We start from the raw sequence: 23972 nt of genomic DNA, 5'->3' as shown, positions 1-23972 counted from the left end.
GCCTCCAAGTGGGCCCCAGAGTAAGCTGGGTATGCAGGCTGCCATTGGGCCCGGCCACACACCAAGTACAAGCCAGGCCCTGCACCCCACAATGGCTCCAGCCCACCCCTAAGTGACCATGTGAGCACAGGTATAAATAAGCACAATGCTGTGGAACGCAGGTGACCCAAGGGCAGGCGAGTCACGGGGGCTCTACTGCGACCATGCAGTGGGTGGTGGTTTGCTCGGCACCTTCTCTCCTGTTCCCACAGGGAAACAGGTGATCTCTAACCAGCATTCAGGCCACTAACTGCAAAACCTACACTAGCATGCTCTCCGTTCTGTGTGTTCCGGTGTTCTTGTCCTGCATTTTTAACTAATTTTTTAAATGCACTAAGTTTGGGTTAAAAACCAACCACCAAAAATACCGACACCAGTCTGCAGCCCAATGACTCCCCGAAGCCAGGTGCCCCTACACCCAAATCCCTTCTCAGTACTGACAGTGGGTTGATTCTCTTTTTCCAATAAAAAGGCTAAGTGATATTGCATAGGAGCACCAGAAACTGCCTCAGTGGAAACAGAAACTACATACATTACATAAAGCCTTGGCTGCAGGCTGCGTCTGCACATGTATATCACGGTGCGATTCACACTGCGACCAACCCATGGAGACAGCTTCTGGCACTCAGGACCACAGAGTCGCACGTTTGCCCCATGAAAGGAAAGCCGAAGATGGAGAAGAGGAAGTAAAGGGGAAGCAGGGATCTGGTTCACTTCTGGGCCGGAGCCAGTCTAGTCCTTCATAGAGCTCGTCCCCACTGGTGGCACAGGTAGGCTGAATGTACCAGTTCCTGTGGCAGAGAGAATGCAGCCCCAGCTCGTCTGTGATTTCAGCAGCATTCATGGCATTGGGAGGTCCTGCTTGTTGGCAAACACCAAGAGAACGGCATCTCGGAGCTCATTTTCAGCGAGCATCCTCATGAGCTCTTCACTGGCCTCGTTCATACGCTCTCTGTCATTGCGCCCGCTATGAAGATCAATCCTTGGGTGTTCTGGAATTGGTGGCGCCACAGCGGCCGGATCTTGTCCTGGCCGCCCACATCCCACACGGTGAAGCCGATATTCTTGTCTTCAACTGTCTCCACGTTGAAACCACTGTGGAAATGGTGGTCACTATTTCCCCCAGCTTCAGTTTGTATAGAATTGGCGTCTTCCCTGCAGCGTCCCGGCCCACCATGAGAATGTTTTTTGTGGGGGGAGGGCTAAAAGGCCCTTGAAGAGGTTTGCAAAGATATTCCCCATGCTTGTGGGCAGGTGGAAGCAATACTGGCCAGAGACTTCTGCTACAGCTGCTCCCAGCCAGGCGTTGGTTTCACTCCCACCCCCTTACTGCTTCTAATATTCTTTCTTTGTTTTGTGCATTTGATGTTCTGACTATTATGTGACAGGAGGAATTTCTTTTCTGTTCCAATCTATTTGGAGTTCTGTAGTCTTCTTGCATGTTTATGGGCATCTCTTTTTTTAGGTTAGAGAAGTTTTCTTCTATAATTTTGTTGAGGATATTTATTGGCCCTTTCAGATGGGAGTCTTTGCTCTCTTCTATACCTATTATCCTTAGGTTTGGTCTTCTCATTGTGTCCTGGATCTCCTGGATGTTTTGGCTTAGCAGCTTTTTGCATTTTGCATTTTCTTTGACTGTTGTCTCAATGATTTTTATGTTATCTTCTGCACCTGAGATTCTCTCTTCTATCTCTTGTATTCTGTTGGTGATGCTTGTGTCTATGACTCCTGATCTCTCCTGGGTTTTCTATCTCCAGGCTTGTCTCCCTGTGTGGTTTCTTTATTGTTTCTATTTCCACTTTTAGATCCTGGATGGTTTTGTTTCATTCCTTTACCTGTTTGGTTGTGTTTTTCTGTAATTTTTAAAGGAATGTTTGTGTTTCCTCTTTAGGGGTTTCTTCTACCTTTTACCTGTGTTCTCCTGGATTTCTTTTAAGGGAGTTATTTATGACCTTTTTAAAGTCCTCTAACATCATCATAAGATGTGATTTTAAATCAGAATCTTGCTTTTCCAGTGTGATGGGGTATCCAGGACTTGATGTGGTGGGAGAACTGGTTTCTGATGTTGCCAAGTGGCCTGGTTTCTGTTGCTTAGGTTCTTGGTCTTGCCTCTCACCATCTGGTTATGTCTGGTGTTAGCTGGTCTTGCTGATCCTGACTGGAGCTTGTCCATTCTGTGGGCCTGTGATCTTAGTAGTGAGAACACTCCTAGGAGACCAGCTCTTTTTGGTGCAGGATTTGTGTGTACAGAGAGCTTTGGCACAGGGTCAGCTCTAGACACAGACAGAAACAGGAAGGCTCTTGAGTTCTATATATAGTATATATTGGATATTAGCTCTCTCTTGGATGTGGGGTTAGTGAAGATTTTTCCCAATCTGTATGTTGCTGATTTGTCTTATTGACTATGTCCTTTGCCTTACAGAAGCTTTCCAGTTTCATGAGGTCCCATTTGTCAATTATTGATCTTAGAGTGTGAAACATTGCCATTTTGTTTAGGAAATTTCCCCCTGTGCCAATGAATTCAAGGCTCTTTCTCACTTTCTCTTCTATTAGATTCAGTGTATCTGGTTTTATGTTGAGGTCCTTGATCTACTTGGACTTTAGTTTTGTACAAGGTGACAAATATGGGTCTATTTCCATTTTTCTTTATACAGACAGTTAGACCAGCACAATTTATTGAGGATGCTTCTTTTTTCCATTGTATAGTTTTGGCTTCTTTGTCAAAGATTAAGGGCATGTAAGTGTGTGATTTTATTTCTGGGTCTTCAATTCTATTCCACTGATCAATGTGTTTGTCTGTACCAATACCATGCAGTTTTTTTTGTTTTTTGTTTTTTTTTTTTTTTTATCACCATTGCTCTAGAGTACAGCTTGATGTCAGGGATGACAATTCCCCCAGCCGTTCTTTTATTGTTAAGAACTGTTTTTGCTATTCTGGGTTTTGCGCCTTTCCAGATGAATTTATAAATTGCTCTTTCCATGTCTTTGAAGAATTATGTAGTAATTTTGATGGAGATTACGTTGAATCTGTAGATTACCTTTAGTAGGATGATTGTATTTACTGTGTTAATTCTGGCAATCCATGAGCATAGGAAATCTCTCCATTTTCTGATATCTTCAATTTCTTTCTTGAGAGACTTGAAGTTATTGCATGGACAACTATTTTAGAAAGTAGATTTATGATTTAGAATCTGTGATGCCCCTGTAGGGGTGTGGCATGGAGAACAAAGAAGTCTTAGGGTATATTGTTCCATTGCCAGCATCAGCACCACTGCTAGCATCAGCACCATCTTTAGCATCAGCACCAACAACATTGCCAGCAGCAGCAGCACCATCACCAGCATCAGCATTGACAAAGAATGCTGTAACAATGATTTTGTAGGCCTCTAAGCTTCTTTGTATCTCACTGTTTGATAAGAGAACTGCAAGATGGCTGTGAAGACTGGGTAATACTGTGCATGTGACCTAAGCATCTTATACCAAACTCCTGTAAGAACTTCATGATGGTTACATTCAGACTTAGGTTCTAGTGTATAAATGTCTCCATCCTGACCTGGCTGGAGAAAACAAAACAAACAAAATCCCACAAAAAACAAATAAACAAAAAAGACAGACAAACAGAAAACAGATATCTGAAGGGAAGTACTACCTCCTGGAAATTCTCAGATGATGTCCTAAAGATACTGTCAGGCTTTTCATTATTTTGCTAATATTCTCATTCTTTCTGTAGATGTTCCTGGAAATCCCCACGTGTCCTTTCATAGGAAAAGCTCCCCGTGTTCATTTAGACTTTGTGTAAGGGGGAGGAAAACATTTCACCTTTGTGGCTTCTTCTGGTAAAATCCTGCGGTTTGCTCTGGTTGGGCCCATTGAGCTCTAGAGCAGAACTCCAGCCAGTCTGCACAGGATATTTCTGCAAGAAGATGGAGTCTTTGGGAGTTCAAGACATAGCTACAAAGGCAATATCAGGAGAAGGGTCTTTTCCCCCATCATCCACTCACTACCTGAGTGCTTGTTGGGGGACTGATTATGCATCTCCAGGATAGCACTCTGCTCTGAGAGCAGTGAGCACAGCATGGAACGGTTCCAGTAGCTTCCATTCAGGAGAAGGCCGCAGTAAGAAAGGGTCCACACTGGGACTACATACTGCTAATGCACAGCACACTCGCCCAGATATCTCTCTCTTCTCTGACGAATCCTAGGCAGAGTTTCTTGCTTCAGGCTGACCATCAGCCTGGTTTTATATCTGCAGCTTTGGAAGTTCAAAGTCTATTTGTTTATTTCTAGAAAACCATCATCGGGTAACTGTGTGTACCCGTATGACATAAGAATACTTCATTGTGCTTGGAAAAAGTATTTCTGTGAGCTCTAACTCAGTTTGCAAGCAGGTTCAGAAAGAATCTCTGTTTTCTCATCCTGTTTAGTTTCTTGGAAGGAACTTTAGATATGGAAACAATTAGGAACTAAGCCCAGGGGCCTATATGAGTCAATGCCATTGGGATTCTTGAAACTAAGTAACTGCAATAAAAAATAACTTGCGTTAAGTAGTCTCAAGATTCATATAATTTTCTTTAAATGTACATCTCACCTTAATAGATAAATAATTTCTTAAAAAGCTGATAAAAGGTAAGTCTTAGGGTTTTTCAATTCCTGGGAATTTATCTATGCAAAGCTTTCTTGTGTATGAATGACATAATTAAATATTACTAAGGCTATACAAACTCATTCCAAGTTACTACTAGTTCTGGCTTGTTCTGATCACGGGAATCCACTTCTTAACCTCACTACAAGATTTCTTAAGCAGGATGAATTGGTTTGACAAAGACATTGTCTACTGACTTGGACACAGAGGGATATCATGTTTGCTCCATTGGTGAGACCAAGTGGACTGATAGACTAGAGGATCTACTGGGGTGGCTATGTATTTGGACTGTCAGATGCTGTAGACACATTTCCTTCCTTATGACTCCATGCTTCAAATGAGATTTATTATAGTCAATACTTTCCCTCTGTGCCACCTCAGGGGCTACAGATCTCAGCTACAATAATTTAAATTAGCTGGTATTGTTCCATTTAGTAGCAGGTCGCTCTATAGCTCCTCCCTTTAGGAATACACTCATGAATATCTAGCTGCTTGTTCTCTCATGACTATCTAGGTGGCACAGGAAAGAGGCTGGTCCATATTGCGTTCTTTCATTTGGACCTAAACCAGGGGGTTGCAGAGGTTTGATGAGAGAACTCTTATTGGATGGTCAATGATGTGCTAGACAATAAGAAGAGGTAACTCTAATCAATCACTACCCAACTTGTAGATCTTAGTCACAAATCTTTGCATTCTAGTCCCTGGGTAGTGGGCTGTTGAGAGTGCAATGGATAAAGGTGTTTCCAGCAAGCCTAAGAATCTGAGTTCAAAACCCAGGACCTACATAATGGAAGGAGATAACTTATTCTTGCAAGTTATCCTCTGACCTCCACACATGCACTGTGGCAAACACATGCATGGATATCCAGATATTCACACAATACATTAAAATGTGGTGATGTTTAAAACCACGAATGTCAGTTTTATCATTTGCCATTCATACAGGTGGGTGTCAGACATGGGTCCGTTCAAGGACTCAGGTGTGACCTTAACTCCATTGTCAGCTCTGTTGATACCATTCTCATTCATGGGGGACATTGCAGCTAGTGAGTTCCAAAGATGCATCTCACAAATGCAGACGTTTATACATTTTCCCAGTGTACAATCTGTTTCATTTGGCAATTTGTAAATTACTGTGAAAGATAAAACCTTAACTGCAAGGAAGTCACACAAAGCAAATGAGTCTTAAATGATCTAATTTCCAGAGTTCTTCAGTTCTTCCAGATTTGCAGATCAGAGTACTAAAAGTATTTTATTTTGAAAAAAAAAAAAATCCCCACAACTAGTCATAGAAACTTGTCTGTTTTTTTGAGTAAAACTCATACTTCTGCAAGAAGCTGATGAAGAGCTGGGTTTGAGCTGCTGTTCTTCCTCAACATATACTTTCCTAACTGTCGCTTTAAATCTGAGCATTTATTAGGAAAGAAATGAAGAAAATACGGCACTTGTGTGGAAACCTTGGTTTGACCACCTTGCTTGAAGATAAACTTCTGCAGGATTCATAATCTACCATAATTAACATTAGATATATAATTATATACTATATAATAGGTATATAATTATATATATACTATATAATTTTATATACTATATAATAGGTATAGATGTTAGATAGATATAGATATATTAATTCCACTTAGTATATCCGTGTCACTGAGAACTGTCTTGAAGGCTCACCATCTTTATGGGACAAGTATGAATGTCTTACTACAGAATGCTTCTTCCCTGGGCACCCGTGCTGGTGCAGAAGGATGAGCCTTGTAGCGGTTTTGCCCTCCCCTCCCTCCACACCTGTTTTCACTGTCCTTATAAAATTACCAGTGGACCATGTCAAGCCTGCGCCCATTTTGTGGCCTAGGGATGGAGTTGGTAGAAAAATGGCTCATTCTGAAGCGGTCCTGCCCTTAGATGGCATGAAAAAAATAATTTTCATTCAAAAAGGAATGGGACAGTGCAAAAGTCTACTGCACAAATAAAAAAGCTTATGCAATTATACATGATGGATTTTGCAGTCATAAAAGAAGTAGGAGCCCTATGCCAACTAACCAAACATCCTACCACTGCCAAACCTCTAGCCAGCAAATGCATATTAGACCTGAAAAAAAAGTAAAAAAAAAAAAAAATTAAAAGTTCGAACATCCCACTCTGGTTGTTGGTTGGCACATCCTTGTCATTTCCTTATTCATTTATCTCCTTTGTGCCTTCTGAATTAAAGGGATGCTTCCTATTGTGCAACCTGTGATATTTAAAACTTGTACAGCAGTGTCGTGGCCATACTATTGTTGATACCTTATATCTTTCCCTGATATGTTAGCTTCCTCTTCTTCCTGTTGGTCTAGGCCTAAATCCGGCATAGCCCTTGGGTCCCAGACATCTGTGTGTGGTCCTCTCATGAGGTCTGCCTCACAGTCTGAGGCAGTGACTGGCTGTCTTTGTCCTCCTATCTCCTCCTCTGACTTTCTTCTGATTTTCTTTGTCCTCTGCTTCGAGGATCTTCTCCTTCATACACATCTGGAATTTTCTAAGCATATCTTTTTCACCTGCTTGATCCTACTTTCTCTTCTCTTGAGCCTCAGGTTGCTGTGTGTTTTATTGGGGGTAACACAGCAGCGTGTAATGTTGTGAAACAAAGTGCGTTGTATAAAAAATCTGAGATCTTTCACAGCTTGTCAATCAAACTATCTCTTAGCTGACAATCTTACAGACTATGGGAAGCTACAAATTACACAACTCTCTAGTCCCAACGCAGACTAGGTACACATAGGTAATTTACTGAATTGATCAATAAGTGAATTATTAACCAAAGAGATGGATTTGTTCATGGAGAAATAAGACTTGGAATCTGTAGCTCCTGCATTTCATGGAGCACCTGGAATCTTTATGGGCTATCTTTGGGTTTTGTACGCTTAGAAGATATTCCAAAGACAAGTTGTACTTACTTTAAACATATTCATGGAATATAAATCTTGGCATGTCATTTGAGATGGAGTAGAATTTAATGTTCGGAGAAATATGTATTGTGATAAGACACCATGGCCAAGGCAGCTTATAGAAGAAAAGGCTATTGGAGGGCTCGGAGTCTAAAGCATAAGAGCCCATAACCAACTAGATGAAGAATGTGGGAGCAGACAGGAAGGCACGGTTTAGAGCAGCAGCTGAGAGTTCCCATCTCCACCTATAAATCGGAATCAGAGAGGGTGACTTGAAATGACTTGAGCCTTCTGAAACCTCAAAGCCCACTCCCAGTGACACGTGCCTCAGCAAGGACACACCTCCTAATCCCTCATCCTTCCACCCCCAGATAGCCATCAACTGGGAGCCTGAGACCTATGAGAGATACTCATTCAAAGCACCACACAATCCTTTGGGGTGTGGGGGAGTGAAATAAGTGCTTGTATTGTGTGAATAAAATTTGAAATAGAACAAAATAATAATTATAAAGCACATGTCACCACATCTATTTCCAAGAATATGACTTAAGATGATTTGTTGATGCAAGTTCTGCCCTGTCCACCAATGTCTCTGAATACCTCTTTGCCTATAGCATCTATTGGCTATTTTACATATTACTCAACCCGTTGCCCATAGCGTCTATCAATCAATCTGCTGTTCTACGTACCACTCGGTTCTTTGCAGCGAATGGACACCTCAGCATCCCTGGGGTAAGAATTGTGAAAGCTTCCAGATAAAAAAGAGGCACCTTGGTTCTTACAGTGATTAAACTCCTTTCTACTGAGCTTGTCATGAGCTATAGCTAACCATAGCTGGTACCATAAAAGCTGTTTTAGGCTTCCTGGAAATCATGGTCACACATATTGGGAATATGAAAAAAAATGTTTACAGCCATGTTCTCAGTTCTACTTCTTCTTTGAGTTTGGGGAGTTTATCGGATTTCCGTGTTTGAATGACCAGCTCAGTGTGACTTCTGATGCCAAAAGTATTCTTACAAGAATGGTGAAAAGTTCCAATCTGGTGATACCCTAATAATATCGGGTTTGTATGTGTTTTGTAACAGTACTGAAATGTTTGAGGAAATACATGTCCTGGTATAGTCAGGACTATGCAATGACTTTGGGGGACAAGCCTGTATACAGAATTGTATACTTTATACTCCAACTCCATAATACACACACACACACACACACACACATGCACAACAAGTATGAAAACTTAGTCCCCAGTTGAAACATTTCAAGTCACTCTCTGCTTCCTATTTATGGCCTAAAATACTAAAATTAATGGAGTTTTTTTTTTTTTTTTTGCATTGAAGAACTAAATATGACTATTGTTTTGTGCTTTCTAGTGCTTCTAAATTTCCTGCAAGGACCATGCAAGTAACTAAATGTAACCAAATATTTAAAAGCTTTTGAGTAAAAAAATGTATAAATTTAGTGTTATAAGCAATAAAAGTGGTTTTGCCATTTTGTAAATAGCTTAAAAAAATTAAAATGGTTCATCTACCCCACACTATAGGTTACAGATTGGTTCCTTCCTGCCTTTCAACAGTGGGATATAAAACCTGTATCTGACCATATTAAACCATCAACCAGATGAAACAAAGTAAAAATACATTTTTGTAATTTGAATTTTTACTTCTATCCGTGTTATTGTAAAAATTGATAGGCTTCTATTTTAAATAATGAAGATTTGGCTACATTTCAATAAAATTACTTTATTTAGAGGTAAACATAACATTGCCAACATTTCATCAAATGACAGTTTAGAGATATGGGTGTACATGTACGTGGAGAATATATACGTTTAGAGAGCAAGGCAGATTGTATGATATATAGTCTATTCACCACTGACTGTATACATTTCTCAGATGCGAAATAAAGCTGATGTACTCAGGATGTCACGGCTTTTACAAGCACTCTGACTTTGATGAAGGACCTTGGTAATGCTGCTGCTACATAAATACACCGCTGGCTGGCACTGTCTGGGGACACTACACGTTTCTAAGTCACTGGCTGAATTTTACAAAGGGGTCCTGAAACTTGATGACTACAGATTAGCAAATCTTTGCACAATATGTGTAGTGACAGGGACAAAAGGGTCTCCATTGCTGATGACTAAAGGGGCAAACAAAGGTTCCTGGCCCTGTGGGGACTGAGCAGAGCAAGTAGCCTTGACTTCCATCTCGTTTCTTGTCTAAATATTTAGCATGTGCCACATACCTATGTGGAAATCAAAAGGAACATAGCAAGAGGAGGCCGGTGAGATTGCGTTTCTGCCAGCAAATTGCTTTCCAAACACACAAATCCATCCAGCTCCTGACCCTCTCTTCGGGTAGCCACCGTCTATGAAGGTAGTCAGCTTTGCTTGGCGACCTCTTCAAAGCTTTCTTTCAGTGCTTTAGACAACATCTACACGGGTGAATGGTCCTTTGGTCATGAGCCATTTAGTCAGATGCTGCCCTGGCTTCCGTCAGGGTGTTACGTTGCCGGAATGCTTTGAACCTGTCACTCCACCTCAAAACAAGACGCAGGCTTTTTGGCGGATGAGCTCATGTTATCTGAAGGACGGTAGGAAAGCGTGCTCATCTTCGTAGACAGGTTCGAGTGGGACTTGGCCTTTGGGGGAATATATTTCAGGAGCTGGAGGAAATATTTTTTAAACTTTTTCCCCAGGAAGCCATAAAACAGAGGGTTCAGGCAATTGTTAAAATACGCTATGCAGATTGTGATGGGCATGGCAGTGTCCACTATGTCAGCAATTTTACAGTCATGGATGACGCCGAGCTGGATCAGCACATCCAGAAAAGTGAATATTTGGTGGGGAACCCAGGAGAAGAAGAAGAAAAGCACAATCGCCATAATTATCCTGAAGATGTCATCATTCCTTGGCTTGTTCTTCTGAATCTCGTAAGCCTTCTTCAGGGCTTTCCAAATGAGAGTATAGCTGGTGAGGATGATAAGGAACGGAAACAGAAATCCCAGGATGTTCTTGGTGAGGCCCAGACCTATGGGGAGCGTTGAATTCCGAGACTCATAATGAAAAGCGCAAACCGTGATATTGGTGTTCTCGATGAAGTATACATTCCGGTGGATGACAGCCGGCAAACTGGCCAAGCCAGCCATCATCCAGATGATGATGCAGGTGACCTTGGCCACCAGCATCGTGCGGCGGAGGCGAGACTTCATCGGGTGGACAATGGCCAGGTAGCGATCGATGCTGAGGCAGGTGAGCAGGAACACGCTGGCGTAGAGATTGAAGCTGACGCTGGCCGAAGCGATCTTACATAGGTGATTGCCGAAGGGCCAGCGGTATTCCATAGCGGTGTAGACTGCCCACAGTGGCAATGTCAGCAGAAAGCATAAGTCAGCCAGGGCGAGATTCAGAAGAAAGACGCTGGCCACAGTCTTCAGCTTCATGTAAAAGTAAATGACAATTACCACCAAGCTGTTTCCAAATATCCCCACCACGAAGATGATGCTGTAGAGAGTCGGGATCATGACAAAGATGTAACTGTGCCTGCCGGCCTTGGGGCAGTCATCTTGAATTCTTTTGATACCATCCTCAGTAGAAGAGTTAAGGGCCATTTTGCTTTTCTGGGTCGAGTTGGTCTCAGACACTATTTGAAATGTACCTGACCTGGAAAAAAAAAATCCAAAGAAGATAAAAGTTAAAAGCATTAAGTTTCAGTTGTAAATAAACAGATTTCACTCTCAACCACAAATCTAGAAGTAGTTCTACTTGACTCTTGGGAAAAAAAACTTGAGGACATATTTTCTGAGGAAATCTCATGAGCTGATAAAATCTATGATGGTCCACGTTTCTAGAGCGTATGCCTATGGGGTGTTAAGTGGCCAATCAGAAGATCCTACCCCCTCCTTTATAATCATAATCAACCCTGTGATTCTTAGCACAGGTGTCAACCTGACAGGATGTAGATGTACCAAATCAAGCGACTAGCCTCTGGGTATGTCTGAGGGATGGTCTAGACTGAGTTCATTGAGCTAAGGACAGTGTTGTACCGTTAGGGTCTCTGTTCCATGAATTGGTGTCCCAGGTTGCATAAAAGAGAAAGTTGGCTGAACGTTAGCACACCTTGATGTGAATGCAGTATGACAGCTGCCTGCTGTCCTGCCCCACAGCCATGCTCCCTCCTCAGAGCAGCTCATACTCTCACACCAGAAGTCCTTCCCTTAACCTGCTATACTCAGGTCCCATATTAAAGCAACAACCCCAGCAGCTCATACAGGTCTCACTGTATCACAGGTGGCTCTTCTTGGGATTTGAAGTGCCTGTCAAAGAGGTATATCTGTCAAAAGGGTAAAGATGTGGGGCAGGACAACAAGCTGCCTCTCCTGAACTCTATAAACGCATATTAGGAGGAAGGTAGGAACACAGGTTCTGTATGAGCTCCATTAAGGAAACTCTATTGCTGTCTGAGAAAGCAGGGCGGTTTAATAGTGTTTAACTTTTCTTATTTTTCTTACATTCTTTATAATACCTGGTTGTTCCATCAAAAGACCAGGAACAAAGTCACACGGTCTAAGAAGAGACTTGACTTCCTCAACTGTACAGAGGACTGTGAGGCCACAACAACAGATTGTTGTCTCCTACTGTGAGAGTTAGTCTAAATGGGGTCTGCAGTATAGCTCCGTTGGTAAAGTTCTTGCTCTGCAATTCAGAGGATTTTCGTGTGGATCCTCAGAGCTATGCCTTTAATCCAAGTAATGGCAAGGTGGAAGGGAAAGACTGCTAGATCCCTGGAGGCTCACAAGTCCAGCTAGCCTGGCACACAGCAGAAAACCAACAGAGACCTTGTCTGGAAACATGGTAGAAAGTGAGGACCAACCACCAAGGTTGCCTCTGTACACGCACGCGCACACACACACACACACACACACACACACACACACACACACACACACACACACAGAGAGAGAGAGAGAGAGAGAGAGAGAGAGAGAGAGAGAGAGAATCCAAATAGGCCAGTTGGTCACCTGAATAGGAAACCATTCCTCAAAAATACTATGTGCCTCTGAAACTTCAAGAATTCTCATATATGTATATATATGCAGATAATATACATATAATATACATATACACACATATATGTATGCATATCTAGGCATGGTAAGCTGGGAGAAATTGCTATCACGCTGAAATATGTACTCATGCATCCCAGAAGCCCCCTTAGATGCAGTCATTTAGGGCCCTCACTTGTAAGCCTGTTGCTTTCTGAGCTCCAGGTTAGAGCATTTTCTCTTTTCTTTACCTTCGCAGATGTTGTCCAGCATCCTATGTCTGCTGGACATCCTTTCTCTCTGAAGATGGGACTGTCCCTAGATCTTTATCGCTGAGCCTGCTTGCTTCTTTGACTCTAACTTTTAAGACCATGTCTTTCTTTCTTAGCTAGTTCTTCCTCCCAGAAGCTTCTGTGATCTCTGCCAAGCGTCTAACTCATCTGCCCAGTTGTTTTTTCTCAAACCACAATAAAACTGTCCTCATTTTCTCCTGAGTCCACTTTCATTTCCTCTTATATTTGAGTGTAAGAACCCACAAAAAAGACCCGGTATGTTTTCCCCAGTTACAGTGGCAAGAAATGGAAGTGTGGTCCTATCTGAGTATGTCTGCAGGCAAAAAACAAACAAACAAACTAGTTGAAAATGCAAACTAAATTTCAGAAAATGCTGCTACTAAGTCAAAAAATGAAATTAATTTTTCAGAGTAACTTGAAAGTTGTTTCCAATATAGTCTAATTAATTTATCTTTAGCATTATAGGTTAAAGACACATCTGTTTCCTAGACATTAAACAGCTTAGTTTGCTTCTCAATCTTTATGTGGGAATAAAAATTATTAGTATCCTCCCTTCCTAATAGTCAAAATAGCCATCTTTTGGTTGTTATACTTGTAGGCGTAAGACAGGGTAGGAAGGGATACTCAGTGTGACCAACAGGTGAGGGAGGAGCGGGGTAGAGGTTGAGATCTGGGAGGCTTTGCTCCAAAGCTGCAAGATTGGCACTCAGGGATGGTCTACCTGACAAAGAAGTGGGAACACACTCAGCACCTCGGCCACTAGATCCGGCTGGAGCTCACGCTAGAGTCTGAAGGTGACCCATGGCTCTGTGAAATAGTGAGATGCACATCCTAGTGGAGACAAGGGCAGGGAGACATACGACACATGGAGTTGTACTTAGCACCACACAGAACAGGAAACATGGGTAGGAAAACATAAGCTGACCCCATGAGCCAAAATGCCCATGTGACATAAAAACCTCCATCCTATCCACAGCATGGCCACTGGCCTTCTAACCTTTCCCTGCCTCCATTACATATTTCTTTGGAAATACAACCACCCAATAGCATCTCTCACTGAGTTTGATGCTATCCATGTGTCTCTGCCCAAATCCTTGGTCAGGGACACACACAGGAACCCTTGCAAAAGTGATATCCACATGCCAATACCCTCTGAGATCACTGGGCCCAGTGTTCTGTCCTTGGCTGTTCACCATATACAGGCTGGAGGGCTCTGTGCTTTAATAACCAGCAGTCTGGATCTCGGTTTCCACTAGATCATCCAGGGTTGAGCTACAAGGTTAACCATGTGTTCATTAAGGATGGCAGATGCAGATGTAGACAAGGTTTACCAACAAGACTTGTCTTTACAGGGCATTGGAGCCTGAACTGATTCTTTGGGTGTTTCAGGAATAACCAGGTGCTTGGGAAAGAATTCCCTAAAGATTTCTGCAAATACGCGCCCCTAGATTTTACATAATCACTCAAACTGTTCAATTATACGGTTCTGAAAATTTATAAGATTCTGAAATTCATATGAAGACTTCTGAGTATATCAGAAAAATTTGGAGTAGGAAACAGAGAGAGAGTGGGAGGGGGAAGAAGGGGAGAGGGAGGAGGAAGAGAGGGAAGGGGAGGGATAGGGAGAGGGAAGAAGGGAGGGAAAGAGAATGAATGAATGAATGAATGAATAAATGAATGAATGACTAGGAGACAGGAAAGATTCCCATTGCTCTGTAGCTTTTTCCTCTAGGCTTTAAATAACCATCTCATAACTAAGTCTTGGTGCAGAGAGAACCTTTGTGCGTGCAAACACACACACACACACACACACACACACACACACACACACACATACACGTAACCAAGGCAAAGAATTGAGCAGGACAATAGGACAGCCATTATCATAGCAATGGTGTCAGTACTCAATAGGAAGAGAAAAGGATCCTAGAACCCTAATCGGACATTCTGCTTTCTCCTGCCTGTCACACTGCAGGTGGCTGTAGGAGTCTCTTGAGGACAGAAGTAGCACCTGATGGCACAGCCACCTGGCACCTTCACTCCCCTGACCATGAAACCCGGATGCAGCTGGCTGGTGTCACCAAGGTTTCTGGTCAGTAAGCCATCATCCACACTCTATGCCCAATTATCATGAGAAGGTAATCTTAATGTTTCTCCAGGAGGAAAAAAATCAAAGGCAGATTTTTAGGTGACCTTGTAGGTGAAGTCGAGGTCCCTATCTAAGGGATTGATTAGTTTCCAGCCCATTATTGTTACAGTAGCCCCTTAGGGCTCAGTGGGAGACAGTTAGGGAAAGCTGTTTCTCAGGTGGAGGCCTAACAGTCCTAGCAATCTCCAAACAAAAACACTAATGCAGTGGGCACGTCAGTCACCTGGTTAGATCAAGAAAGCAGGACCCCCACCCCAGAAATGCAGATCTGCAGGAAGCTTCAAGAGACAGGAGGACCCTTTTTTCTTGAATGAGAGGAGCTGAGTTTTCCTTTCCTGGGGCAGCCTAGAAGAGTCTGGGATTCTGTTGGGTCTGTCTCTTTCTGAGTCCTAACTCCAGTAGGCATATATTTGCCTTTTCCTGCTCTTCTGCCTTTCTTCTGGGTGCTCTCCAGAACTCAAGTAGACTTTACCCAGGGCCCTGGGCTCCTGCTATCTTTCTCTCTCTCTCTCTCTCTCTCTCTCTCTCTCTCTATATATATATATATATATATATATATATATATATATATATATATATCTATCTATCTATCTATCTATCTATCTCTATCTCTCTGAAGCCTCCTCCCCCCACGTTTACTCTGCCTTCAGCTGACTTTCAATGCTCACCCAAACAGCATGGCTATCTTCATTTTCTGCTCCTGTAACTGGCCTATCTGGCGGGAATGAACATATTCTAAGGAAATACTGTATGCTTCTCTCTTTGGCTACCAGACGATTTCAAGGGGGAAAAAATGAAGTTAAAGAAATTACAATTTCCCCCAGGTATCTCCTGATGTGAGAGGAAGTAGCTGAAGGCCCAAAGGCAGCTTGTGTCCTGAAGGAAGACATCCCTCACAGGAGAGACTGGGGCTGAGACAGCAGAGGGCAGGGCTCACACCTGACATATATGTATCTCTTGTTTTCTATTAAATTCTGCCCTCAGACCAGTTCCCTGAAAATGGACTGCAGATGAGTCACTGGATCTCTTTGTCCCTGTGGCCACATCAAATGAAGCCCCCTTTTCTTCTTTACCTTTGGTTTGGCTCCTTTAATTGACTTACTGAGGATAAATGGTAGAACTTCGCTTGTTGGACGCAAGCTATGACCCCTAAATCCAGTAACCATTGTGAGAAATGTGGTGTTTGGGGTTTTTTTCCTATTAAAGATGGCTAGCCCACCGAGGGCAAACATTTCTGTTAGCCTCTCTCAGCTTGAGAAACTTTTATATATTTGTCTGTTTGCCCAAGTTCTGGATGCCAGGCATTCCTGAGACTTGACTCTATCACACCCTTCCCCTTTGCTCCAATTCCGAATTATCCAATTGTGTCAGTTTATTAGGTCAAGCTTCCAACAAAGGGGTGACAAACAGTCACCACCCTGAGATAAACACTACATGAACTCCCCTACTTCTGAGTGCTGGATCAGAAGTAAATTGCCAAGTCACTTTCTCTTTGTTCCTGTGTCCCTTTGTCCAACAGTAGAAATATAGGACTCTTCCAACACACCCCACCTGTGAGTCTATAAGAAACTCTTCCCATGTTAGCTGGGAACTTCGGGTCTTTCAGTTCTCAAGAACCCAGAAACCAACTGCTCAGGGCAGCTTTTGGTGGTTATCAAATTCCCAGACCATTAGGCTTCAAGAAAGACTCCTTTGTCCTAAAAAGATGCCCCAACATTCCTTTTTCATCCCTTGTCCCTCTCACGAAGCCTATACACCCAAACCCTCTCCTGTCATTGGCAGAGCCATTAGTACCCACACAGAAACATTGTCCGCTCTCCGTGTCCCGTTCTCTGCAGAGCCTTCCCAACCTTCCTACATAGCTTCGGAACGTTGGCTATGGCTCTTGATACTTTTAATCATCTTGACATATTTGTTTTCCCCACTGGTTTACCAGCCAGCTGCTTGAGGAGAGGCCTGTTCTGAATCATCTTGTTTACTACTGTAAGCTCTGTGATAGTCCAGGGGGGGTAGAGCAGATGATAAATGTCTCTTCAATGAGAGCCTGCTATCAGGGAACACAGAGTCCCCTCTGCGGGGTCTTCCTCTCAAACTTAAAAACAGACTCAGAAGGAGCCTAGAGGTCAGTTTTATGAGGGTGTGGAAGAAAAACAACCACGCACACACAAGCTAGGGACCTGGGAAGTTTCTGGGAGACAGAAGCCATTGGCATGAGGATAGAAAGTCGTGGGGTTTGGGGGGGGTTGGAGTCAAACAAGCAGGCAGGATGAGAACAGAAACCTACAGAGACCTTCCTGGGGTAAAGGGCATCAGAGAAGTGACTGACAGCTTCTTAGGATCGTCACTCGTGTCTGAAACAGGGAGCCGGAAAGAGAAAAGTGAGGACACTTGTGTTTAGCGCAAGACCTCAGACTTTAGGGGAGGTTTAACACAGAGTCCGTACCCGCAGTGGAAGGGTTTCTCTTACTGTGTCCTCAGATGTATTGTGTGAGATTCTGGAAACAAGAGGTTTTTCTTTTCCAGTCCAGTCTATTTGGTATTCTCTATGCTTTACTTATGATTTGTTTGTTTGTTTTCTTATTATTTACATTCCAGCCATTACCCCTCACCTCTGGTCTCCCCTCCCACAATGCCTCACCCCATTTCTCCTCCCCCTTGCCTCTGTGCTCCCTGTTTCCTTGGGCGTCAAGTCTCTCCAGGTTTAGGTACATCTCCCACTGTAGCCAGGCCGGGCAGCCCTTTGCTTATGTGCCAGGGGTTGGGGTCCTTGGACCAGCTTGTATATGTATATGTTCCCTGGTTGGTGGCTCGGTCTTTGGAGGCTCCCTGGTGTCCCAGTTAGCTAAACTGCTGGTTAACTGTTAGTTAAAACTGTTACCCTTCCTTCAGCTTCTTCATTCCTTCCCATAATTCATCCATAGGTGTTCTTGACATTAGTACAATTGTTGGGTGTAAGTATCTGTATCTGTCTCAGTCAGCTGCTGATTGGGCCTTTCAGAGGACAGCCATGCTAGTCTGTAAACACATCACAGCATTAGTAATAGTGTCAGGTCTTCCTGCCCCTTAACCCCCACCCCATGAGATGGAGCCCAAGTTGAGTCGGTCATTAGACTGCCTCTCTTTCAGTCTCTTCTCCATTTTTGGCACTGCAGTCCTCTTAGACAGGAACAATGTTTCTTGTGCCTTCACTGACACCTCCTGATTTAGGTTAGGGAATTTTTCTTCTATGTTTTTTTTTCTTCTGTTGTTTTGACCTGGATTTCTTCTTCTTTCTCCTTGCCCATTATTCTTAGATTTGCTCTCTTTATTGTGTCTTAGCTTTCCTGATTTGTGCCTGGATTTTTTTCAGAGTTCTCATTTTGCTTGACTGATGCCTGAGATTCTCTCTTCCATGTCTTAGAGCACACTGGTTTTTCGTTTTGTTTTGTTTTGTTTTTGCATGACTTTCTCAATTTTTTATTTCCAGTTTTACCTCACTTTGGGTTTTTATTTAGCAATTCTATTTCTACTTTCATGTCTTCTTCCCTCCATTCTACTGTTTGTGTGCTCATCCATTCATTAATGGCCTTATTCTCATCCTCTCTAAGGTCCTTGAACATATTCATATTGGGCATTTTGAAGTTCTTGTCTTGTGCTTCACCTAGACTGCACCCCTCAGGACCAGCTGTGGCAAGGCTGCTGGCTTCTGCTGGGGACATGTCTTGGGTGTTAGTAAATCTGTTTTTGGAGGGTTGGTGTCCAGACCATCCAGAGTAGGGATGACTTGGTTCCTTGGTTTCTGTTGGCCTCTCTGGGTCTTAGGAAAGTGTGCTAGCTATGGGTTGGCTGGTAAGTGCTTCTTGAGTCCCTGCCAGGTTCAAACTCCTACTTGGGAGTCCCAAGTAGACTGTTTCTCAGTATACCTGGACGACTCAGACATCGGGATGAGCTAGAAGAGGGAACTGAGCATCCACAGGAATGAGGAAAGTTGGGTCCACTGCAAGGTTTGGTGGAGTCCCCAGGAGGACTGGTCCATGCAAGGAGTCAGCTACAGGACTGGGGAGGAGACTGGGAAATTTGTGGTGGAGGACAGGGAGAGTAGGGATCTAACTGATTCTAGACCAGTATGGCTGCTGAGTTTCCAGGTAGACTAGCTATTGATGGCTGACACAGAGGCATCAGAACGGGCTGGAAGGAGGTGTTGAAAGGGTCCACAGGAAGGAGGATGAGACTAGAGGTTAATGGAGGGAGAGACAGAGAGAGACACAGAGAGAGAGAGAGACAGAGAGACAGAGAGAGGCCCCAGCAAGTGGTCTGCTACAGGTTGGGAATGAGACTTAGGAAATTGCAGTAGAGGACAAGAAGGGAATGGGAATCACCTTTCTGATTCCCAGGCCTGCATGGTCAGCAGGTTCCCAAGTAGAGAGTGCTCGCTACCAGGTATTGGTGGCTGGCATAAAGGAATGGAAAGGAGCTAGAAGGGGGTACTGGGAGGGCCCACAGAGGAGCACAGCTGGAATAGCCAGCGGCTGGGCAGAGTCCCCAGGGAGTGAAGTCCTGGAACAGACAAATTTTTAAGGGATGTTTTCCTGTCCAAATAACTAGATAAGCCTATTTTTTATTAGCTCTTAAGGGAGGAATGGAAGTGTCTTTGTAGGGTTTTGACAGCTTAGAAAGTCATGTCTCCGCCCCCCCCCATACACACCCCCTCCCACCAAGCCCCCAGGGTCCACCTCCAGCCATTCTTGAGACCAAACTAAATCATCATGTATTATAAAGAATTCAAGAAAACTCTAATGACTAAATCTGTGAAATAGTTATGGTCACTCTGAAAAAATAACCTTCACCAGAAAGGGTTTCCATGAACCTGCTACCTTCTTCCTGGGCATATGCCACTTTTAATCTACAGGACAAGGCATCTGTGCAGTCCCCTCCCTAGATGGCACGCCAGATTCTAAGGAGGGTCTGTTGTGATACCGTTTCCCTTCCTTAAAACCACTGTGTTACAGAGACATGTAAGATAGGACCGAAAGGGGTTGTAAAGGAGGTGTCCATTCTCCTCCATGACGCTAAGTCTGGCACTGCCTTACCAGCTGTTGCTTTACTAACTGCTGTCTTCAACTAGCTACCTAACAGGGGGACAGCTTCAGAGTGGGAGGTCGCATCTAGGCATGGACACCGATTCCTATCAGACTCGTGGAGTCGATTCACCCTCCTCCTCTCGAACACCAAACACCCAGGGTCAAACCAGACAAGAAAAGACAGCAGTCAGAAAGCCTCTAGAAATGGCCTTTAGGGGACAGTAGACAGTTAAAAGAAGGCTTAACATGTGAAAGCTAGGCTCAGCTTTGGGGGAGGTCTGTTGCTTTTTCTTCTCAGAAAGACTTCCTTATGTTTTATTGACTTTTCCACTAATCTCATTATGGTTTTTGAACTTATGCCTGGGTGGCAGTAAAATTGCTGGATAATTCTTTATGAAAGTTAATTACTGCATAAAAATTGTTTTGGCGAGCAGTCATTCATGTCTTAACAAGGATTAATCAGTTTATCTCTTTGCTTTTGTTCTTGTACAGTGCTGCAGTGTAATCCTGGCACCCAGGAGACAGAGACAGAGGATAAAGAGTTCAAGGCCGACCTCTGCTACATCGCTGGAGGCCAGCCTGAGGCACATGAGAGTGTGTGTGGGGGGATGCTAAAACAGCAGGAAGGGATTTATTTAATGCCTGAAAATCTCCAGGGAGCCCTAGCTGCCAGTGCTAGGAGGAAATGATCCTCTCCCTCTTTGCTCCCCTGACCCTACTTCGACATCACACAAATCAGTTGGTTCCATTAGTCCTATGTTTGGAGTGTCTAAAATTGTACTGACTCGCCTGAAACTGTCAACAGCATCCGCGTCGCAGTGAACCGGGACTGAGTTTGCGTTCTAAAGGATCAATTTCCAAGCAGATTTTTCAAATCCAGCCTTTGCATGAGCGGAGGTCAGCCTCTCCTTCAGTACCAGTGGTTCTCGCTGGCTGATATTAAAGATGTGAAAGGCTGTTCAGAGCAGTCAAGGAAGAAGGCAGCATCCTTAGAAACAATACTGATGCGTTTATAGGTGGCTCAACACAGCCTTGACACAACTAATTAGAAGAATATCGTACAGAAGCATTTGTGCCATGGTTGAGACCAAAGTCCGAGTTGGGGCCCTGATCCAGTATGTCTACAGAAAAGAGTACAAGTTGAAAGTGAGTCCTTGAATTGGACTTTAAAACTAGCTGATCGTTCCATGCCCAAGTGGAAACTCCATACCTAGATACTAAGACCCCCAAAGGAGGTTCCCCTTCACAGGGCTGGACTGAAAACATTACAGAACCTAAATGAAGGCAAGAGTGCGCACACTTGGAGCAAATAGCAAGTCTAGAGGAGGAGCCATAAAGCATGGAGCAACTCGGTAGGGATTTTCCAGAGCATTCCGAGTGCTTGAGGAAATCAAGGGAATGCAGCATGCATACAATAGAAGGTTAAGAAAGGAGTACACAGCAGTTTTAAAAAAGAAACGTCTAACTTCTTCCTTGGAGATAATTTTGTTTCCCTTTGCACTTGCAATTCTTGGGTAAATATTTCCCCTCAGTAAAAGACATTTTTGTTCTTCAAATATTGGTGCCTATGAATTAAGTATTGAAGATGCAATCTCCGCTAAGTAATGCCTGGCTGGTATGTTTAAGTGGTAACAACAGCTTGTAAACCCTTTCCCGTTAGTACCATCTGCTGTGGTCTGACCTCACCTGCACATCAGCTATAAGCAGCTGTGGTGATGACAGCCAAATGTGCTGTCATTAGTACTTAGCCTTTGCTTCAATTTAAATAACACCAAAGGATTACGAGAGGACACTCAGATACTGACGGAGTTAAGTGTCACCCCAATACCTCTTTTTCTCGAAAGCTATTCAAGGTAAGAACCTATTAGGAATCCCTACTTAAAAACCACGGCTTCAGCAACTCCCTTGTGTGTGCTGTATGCCCGTATGCATGCATCTGCTGGTGAGCTTGTCATGTAGGTGTGTGGAAGGGACTAGAGGGTGACCCTAGGATGTTATTTTATGAGACAGGGTCCCTGGGTGAACCCAGAAGTTGCCATTTTAACCCTGTTGACTGGGTAGCACCCTCCCCCAGTTCTGCCTGTCTCCTCCCTCCCAATTTGACGTTTCAGATACTTCATGCTCAGTATTAAATAGGTCCTGGGTATCCAAACTCAGGTCCTTATGCTTGGATAGCACTCTGACCACTGCACCATCTCCCTGGCCCCCACAATTCAGTTTTGATAAATGTCTCTTTACCCTTTATCTTAAACTTGACTGTTTATGTTATTATCTCTTTATTCCAAAGGTTAAAGACAACTTGAGGTGAAAGATATGCCATCAAGACTAATCCACGCATGAAAAATCTCCCACTGCCACGCTGATGTTAGTGGACAATAGTCTATCATTGAGAGTTCCAAATGTGTGGGGGAGGGGAGGAACAAGGGGACTGACTTGAGGGAACTGTGACTTCGCACACAGCCTTCCCTCCCAGACTCCTCACTACAGCATCCCATTTCACCAGGTGAGCATTACACGAGGGAACGGGAAGAGCCCGTGAGGAAAACCAAACATTGTGGATACGGTTTTAGGCATCTGAGTTGGCAAACGTGACTTCCTGATGACAACCATTACCCAAAACCCGAGTCAAGGCCAGCGAGCAGCCACGCTGTCAGTGGTGTTTCATTTGCTCTTCAACAGACATCAAAACTAGAAGCCTGAGAACCTGCTGAAGCCATATGAGAAATTACTTATGAAATTCTGCCTGTCTTGCTCATCCTCAGGACTGGGCGAACCACCCAGCATGGCGCTAGCATCTCCTGAAACACTTCCTCCATCAGCTCACAGGTGTGTGTGTCTAGTTTGTATGGGCTGAGTTACTCTCCTGTGGAACATTGGAACAAGCTTCCTACTAGAGCGGGTAGTTCCACCTTAAGAACACAGATTTGGTAGGAGAGAGGCTCTCGGTCTGTAGCCTAGGCTAGCCTCAAAATCATGAAGTAGCACAGACTAACTCAGCCTCTCTCTTCAGTGCTCGGACTACAGATACGATTTACTTCTCATGAGTTCGGGGGGTTGAGATTTTCACCTAGTGTGTGACTGTTTCGGTTTTTTTTTTTTAAATTTGGAAACTGATGAGGCAATATTGTTTGTGATGGATGGCGGGAAAGTGGCAAATACATGCCACTCTGTCATACAGTGCCACTGGCAACAGGAGATGGGAGGCTCTGAGGCCCTAGCAGGCCTGTCCAACCTGTGGCTGTGGCCTGTGTGAGCACAGCTGTGAATGTAGTCAAGGGCATAATTGTAAACTAACAGACAACTTGAGATTATGCTAAGAGTTCGATCATACAGTTGTTAAAAAAAAAGGTTGTTCTGTAGAGCCGTGAAGACAGACAGGCCTGCCTACCTCACGACCTTTCTTAAATTTATGCAATGGTTTAAATAACTCATCACTCTCACTACAAGTAAATTTCGACAGAGACTGGGGTGCCGAACCCAGTGCTAGGAACAAAATACACTAAAGCAAGCACATGGGGTAGACTTAGGAGCAAGACACTGAGAGACTGACAAAAATAAGTGTGTACTGGGCATTGTTGCCAGCCTAGATAATTCCCCTTGAACTGTGCATAATTCTAAAATGCAAATACTACACCATTGACCTGTTAAATCCAGACTATGTAGCTCCTCTACCTGCTGTCATTTGCCACCCTTTCAACACTGGAATCCTTGTGCTTTCTCAGAGCCTGTGACAAGAGGCATGGGAGCTGGGATAAAAAAGGCAAAGCCCTCTGCCACTCAAAACCTAAACTGAGCTGTTGCTGGCAGTGACTT

General features: G+C 43.6%; 1 protein-coding gene and 1 pseudogene across 2 annotated transcripts in view; both read right to left on the bottom strand.

The window, feature by feature from the left end:
• Positions 1 to 664: 664 nt before the first annotated feature.
• On the bottom strand, positions 665 to 1281 carry LOC308422101 (ADP-ribosylation factor 1-like; annotated as a pseudogene). The gene has a single exon. The product of its transcript is annotated as an ADP-ribosylation factor 1-like (transcript).
• An 8102-nt stretch (positions 1282 to 9383) lies between these two features.
• The window catches only part of LOC308421369 (type-1 angiotensin II receptor A), a 41741-nt gene continuing 27152 nt past the window's right edge, over positions 9384 to 23972 (bottom strand). Inside the window, exon 3 of the mRNA XM_080917724.1 lies at positions 9384 to 11275. Coding sequence (XP_080773850.1) covers positions 10144 to 11223 — 1080 coding nt within the window. The 5' untranslated portion in view covers positions 11224 to 11275 and the 3' untranslated portion in view covers positions 9384 to 10143. The remainder of the gene's footprint in view (positions 11276 to 23972) is intronic.

This window comes from Micromys minutus (assembly GCF_963924665.1).
Source record: "Micromys minutus genome assembly, chromosome: 6".
In the NCBI taxonomy this organism is placed as follows: domain Eukaryota; kingdom Metazoa; phylum Chordata; class Mammalia; order Rodentia; family Muridae; genus Micromys; species Micromys minutus.
Note: the sequence above shows the minus strand (reverse complement) of the source record. Positions and strands in the feature narration are given on the sequence as shown.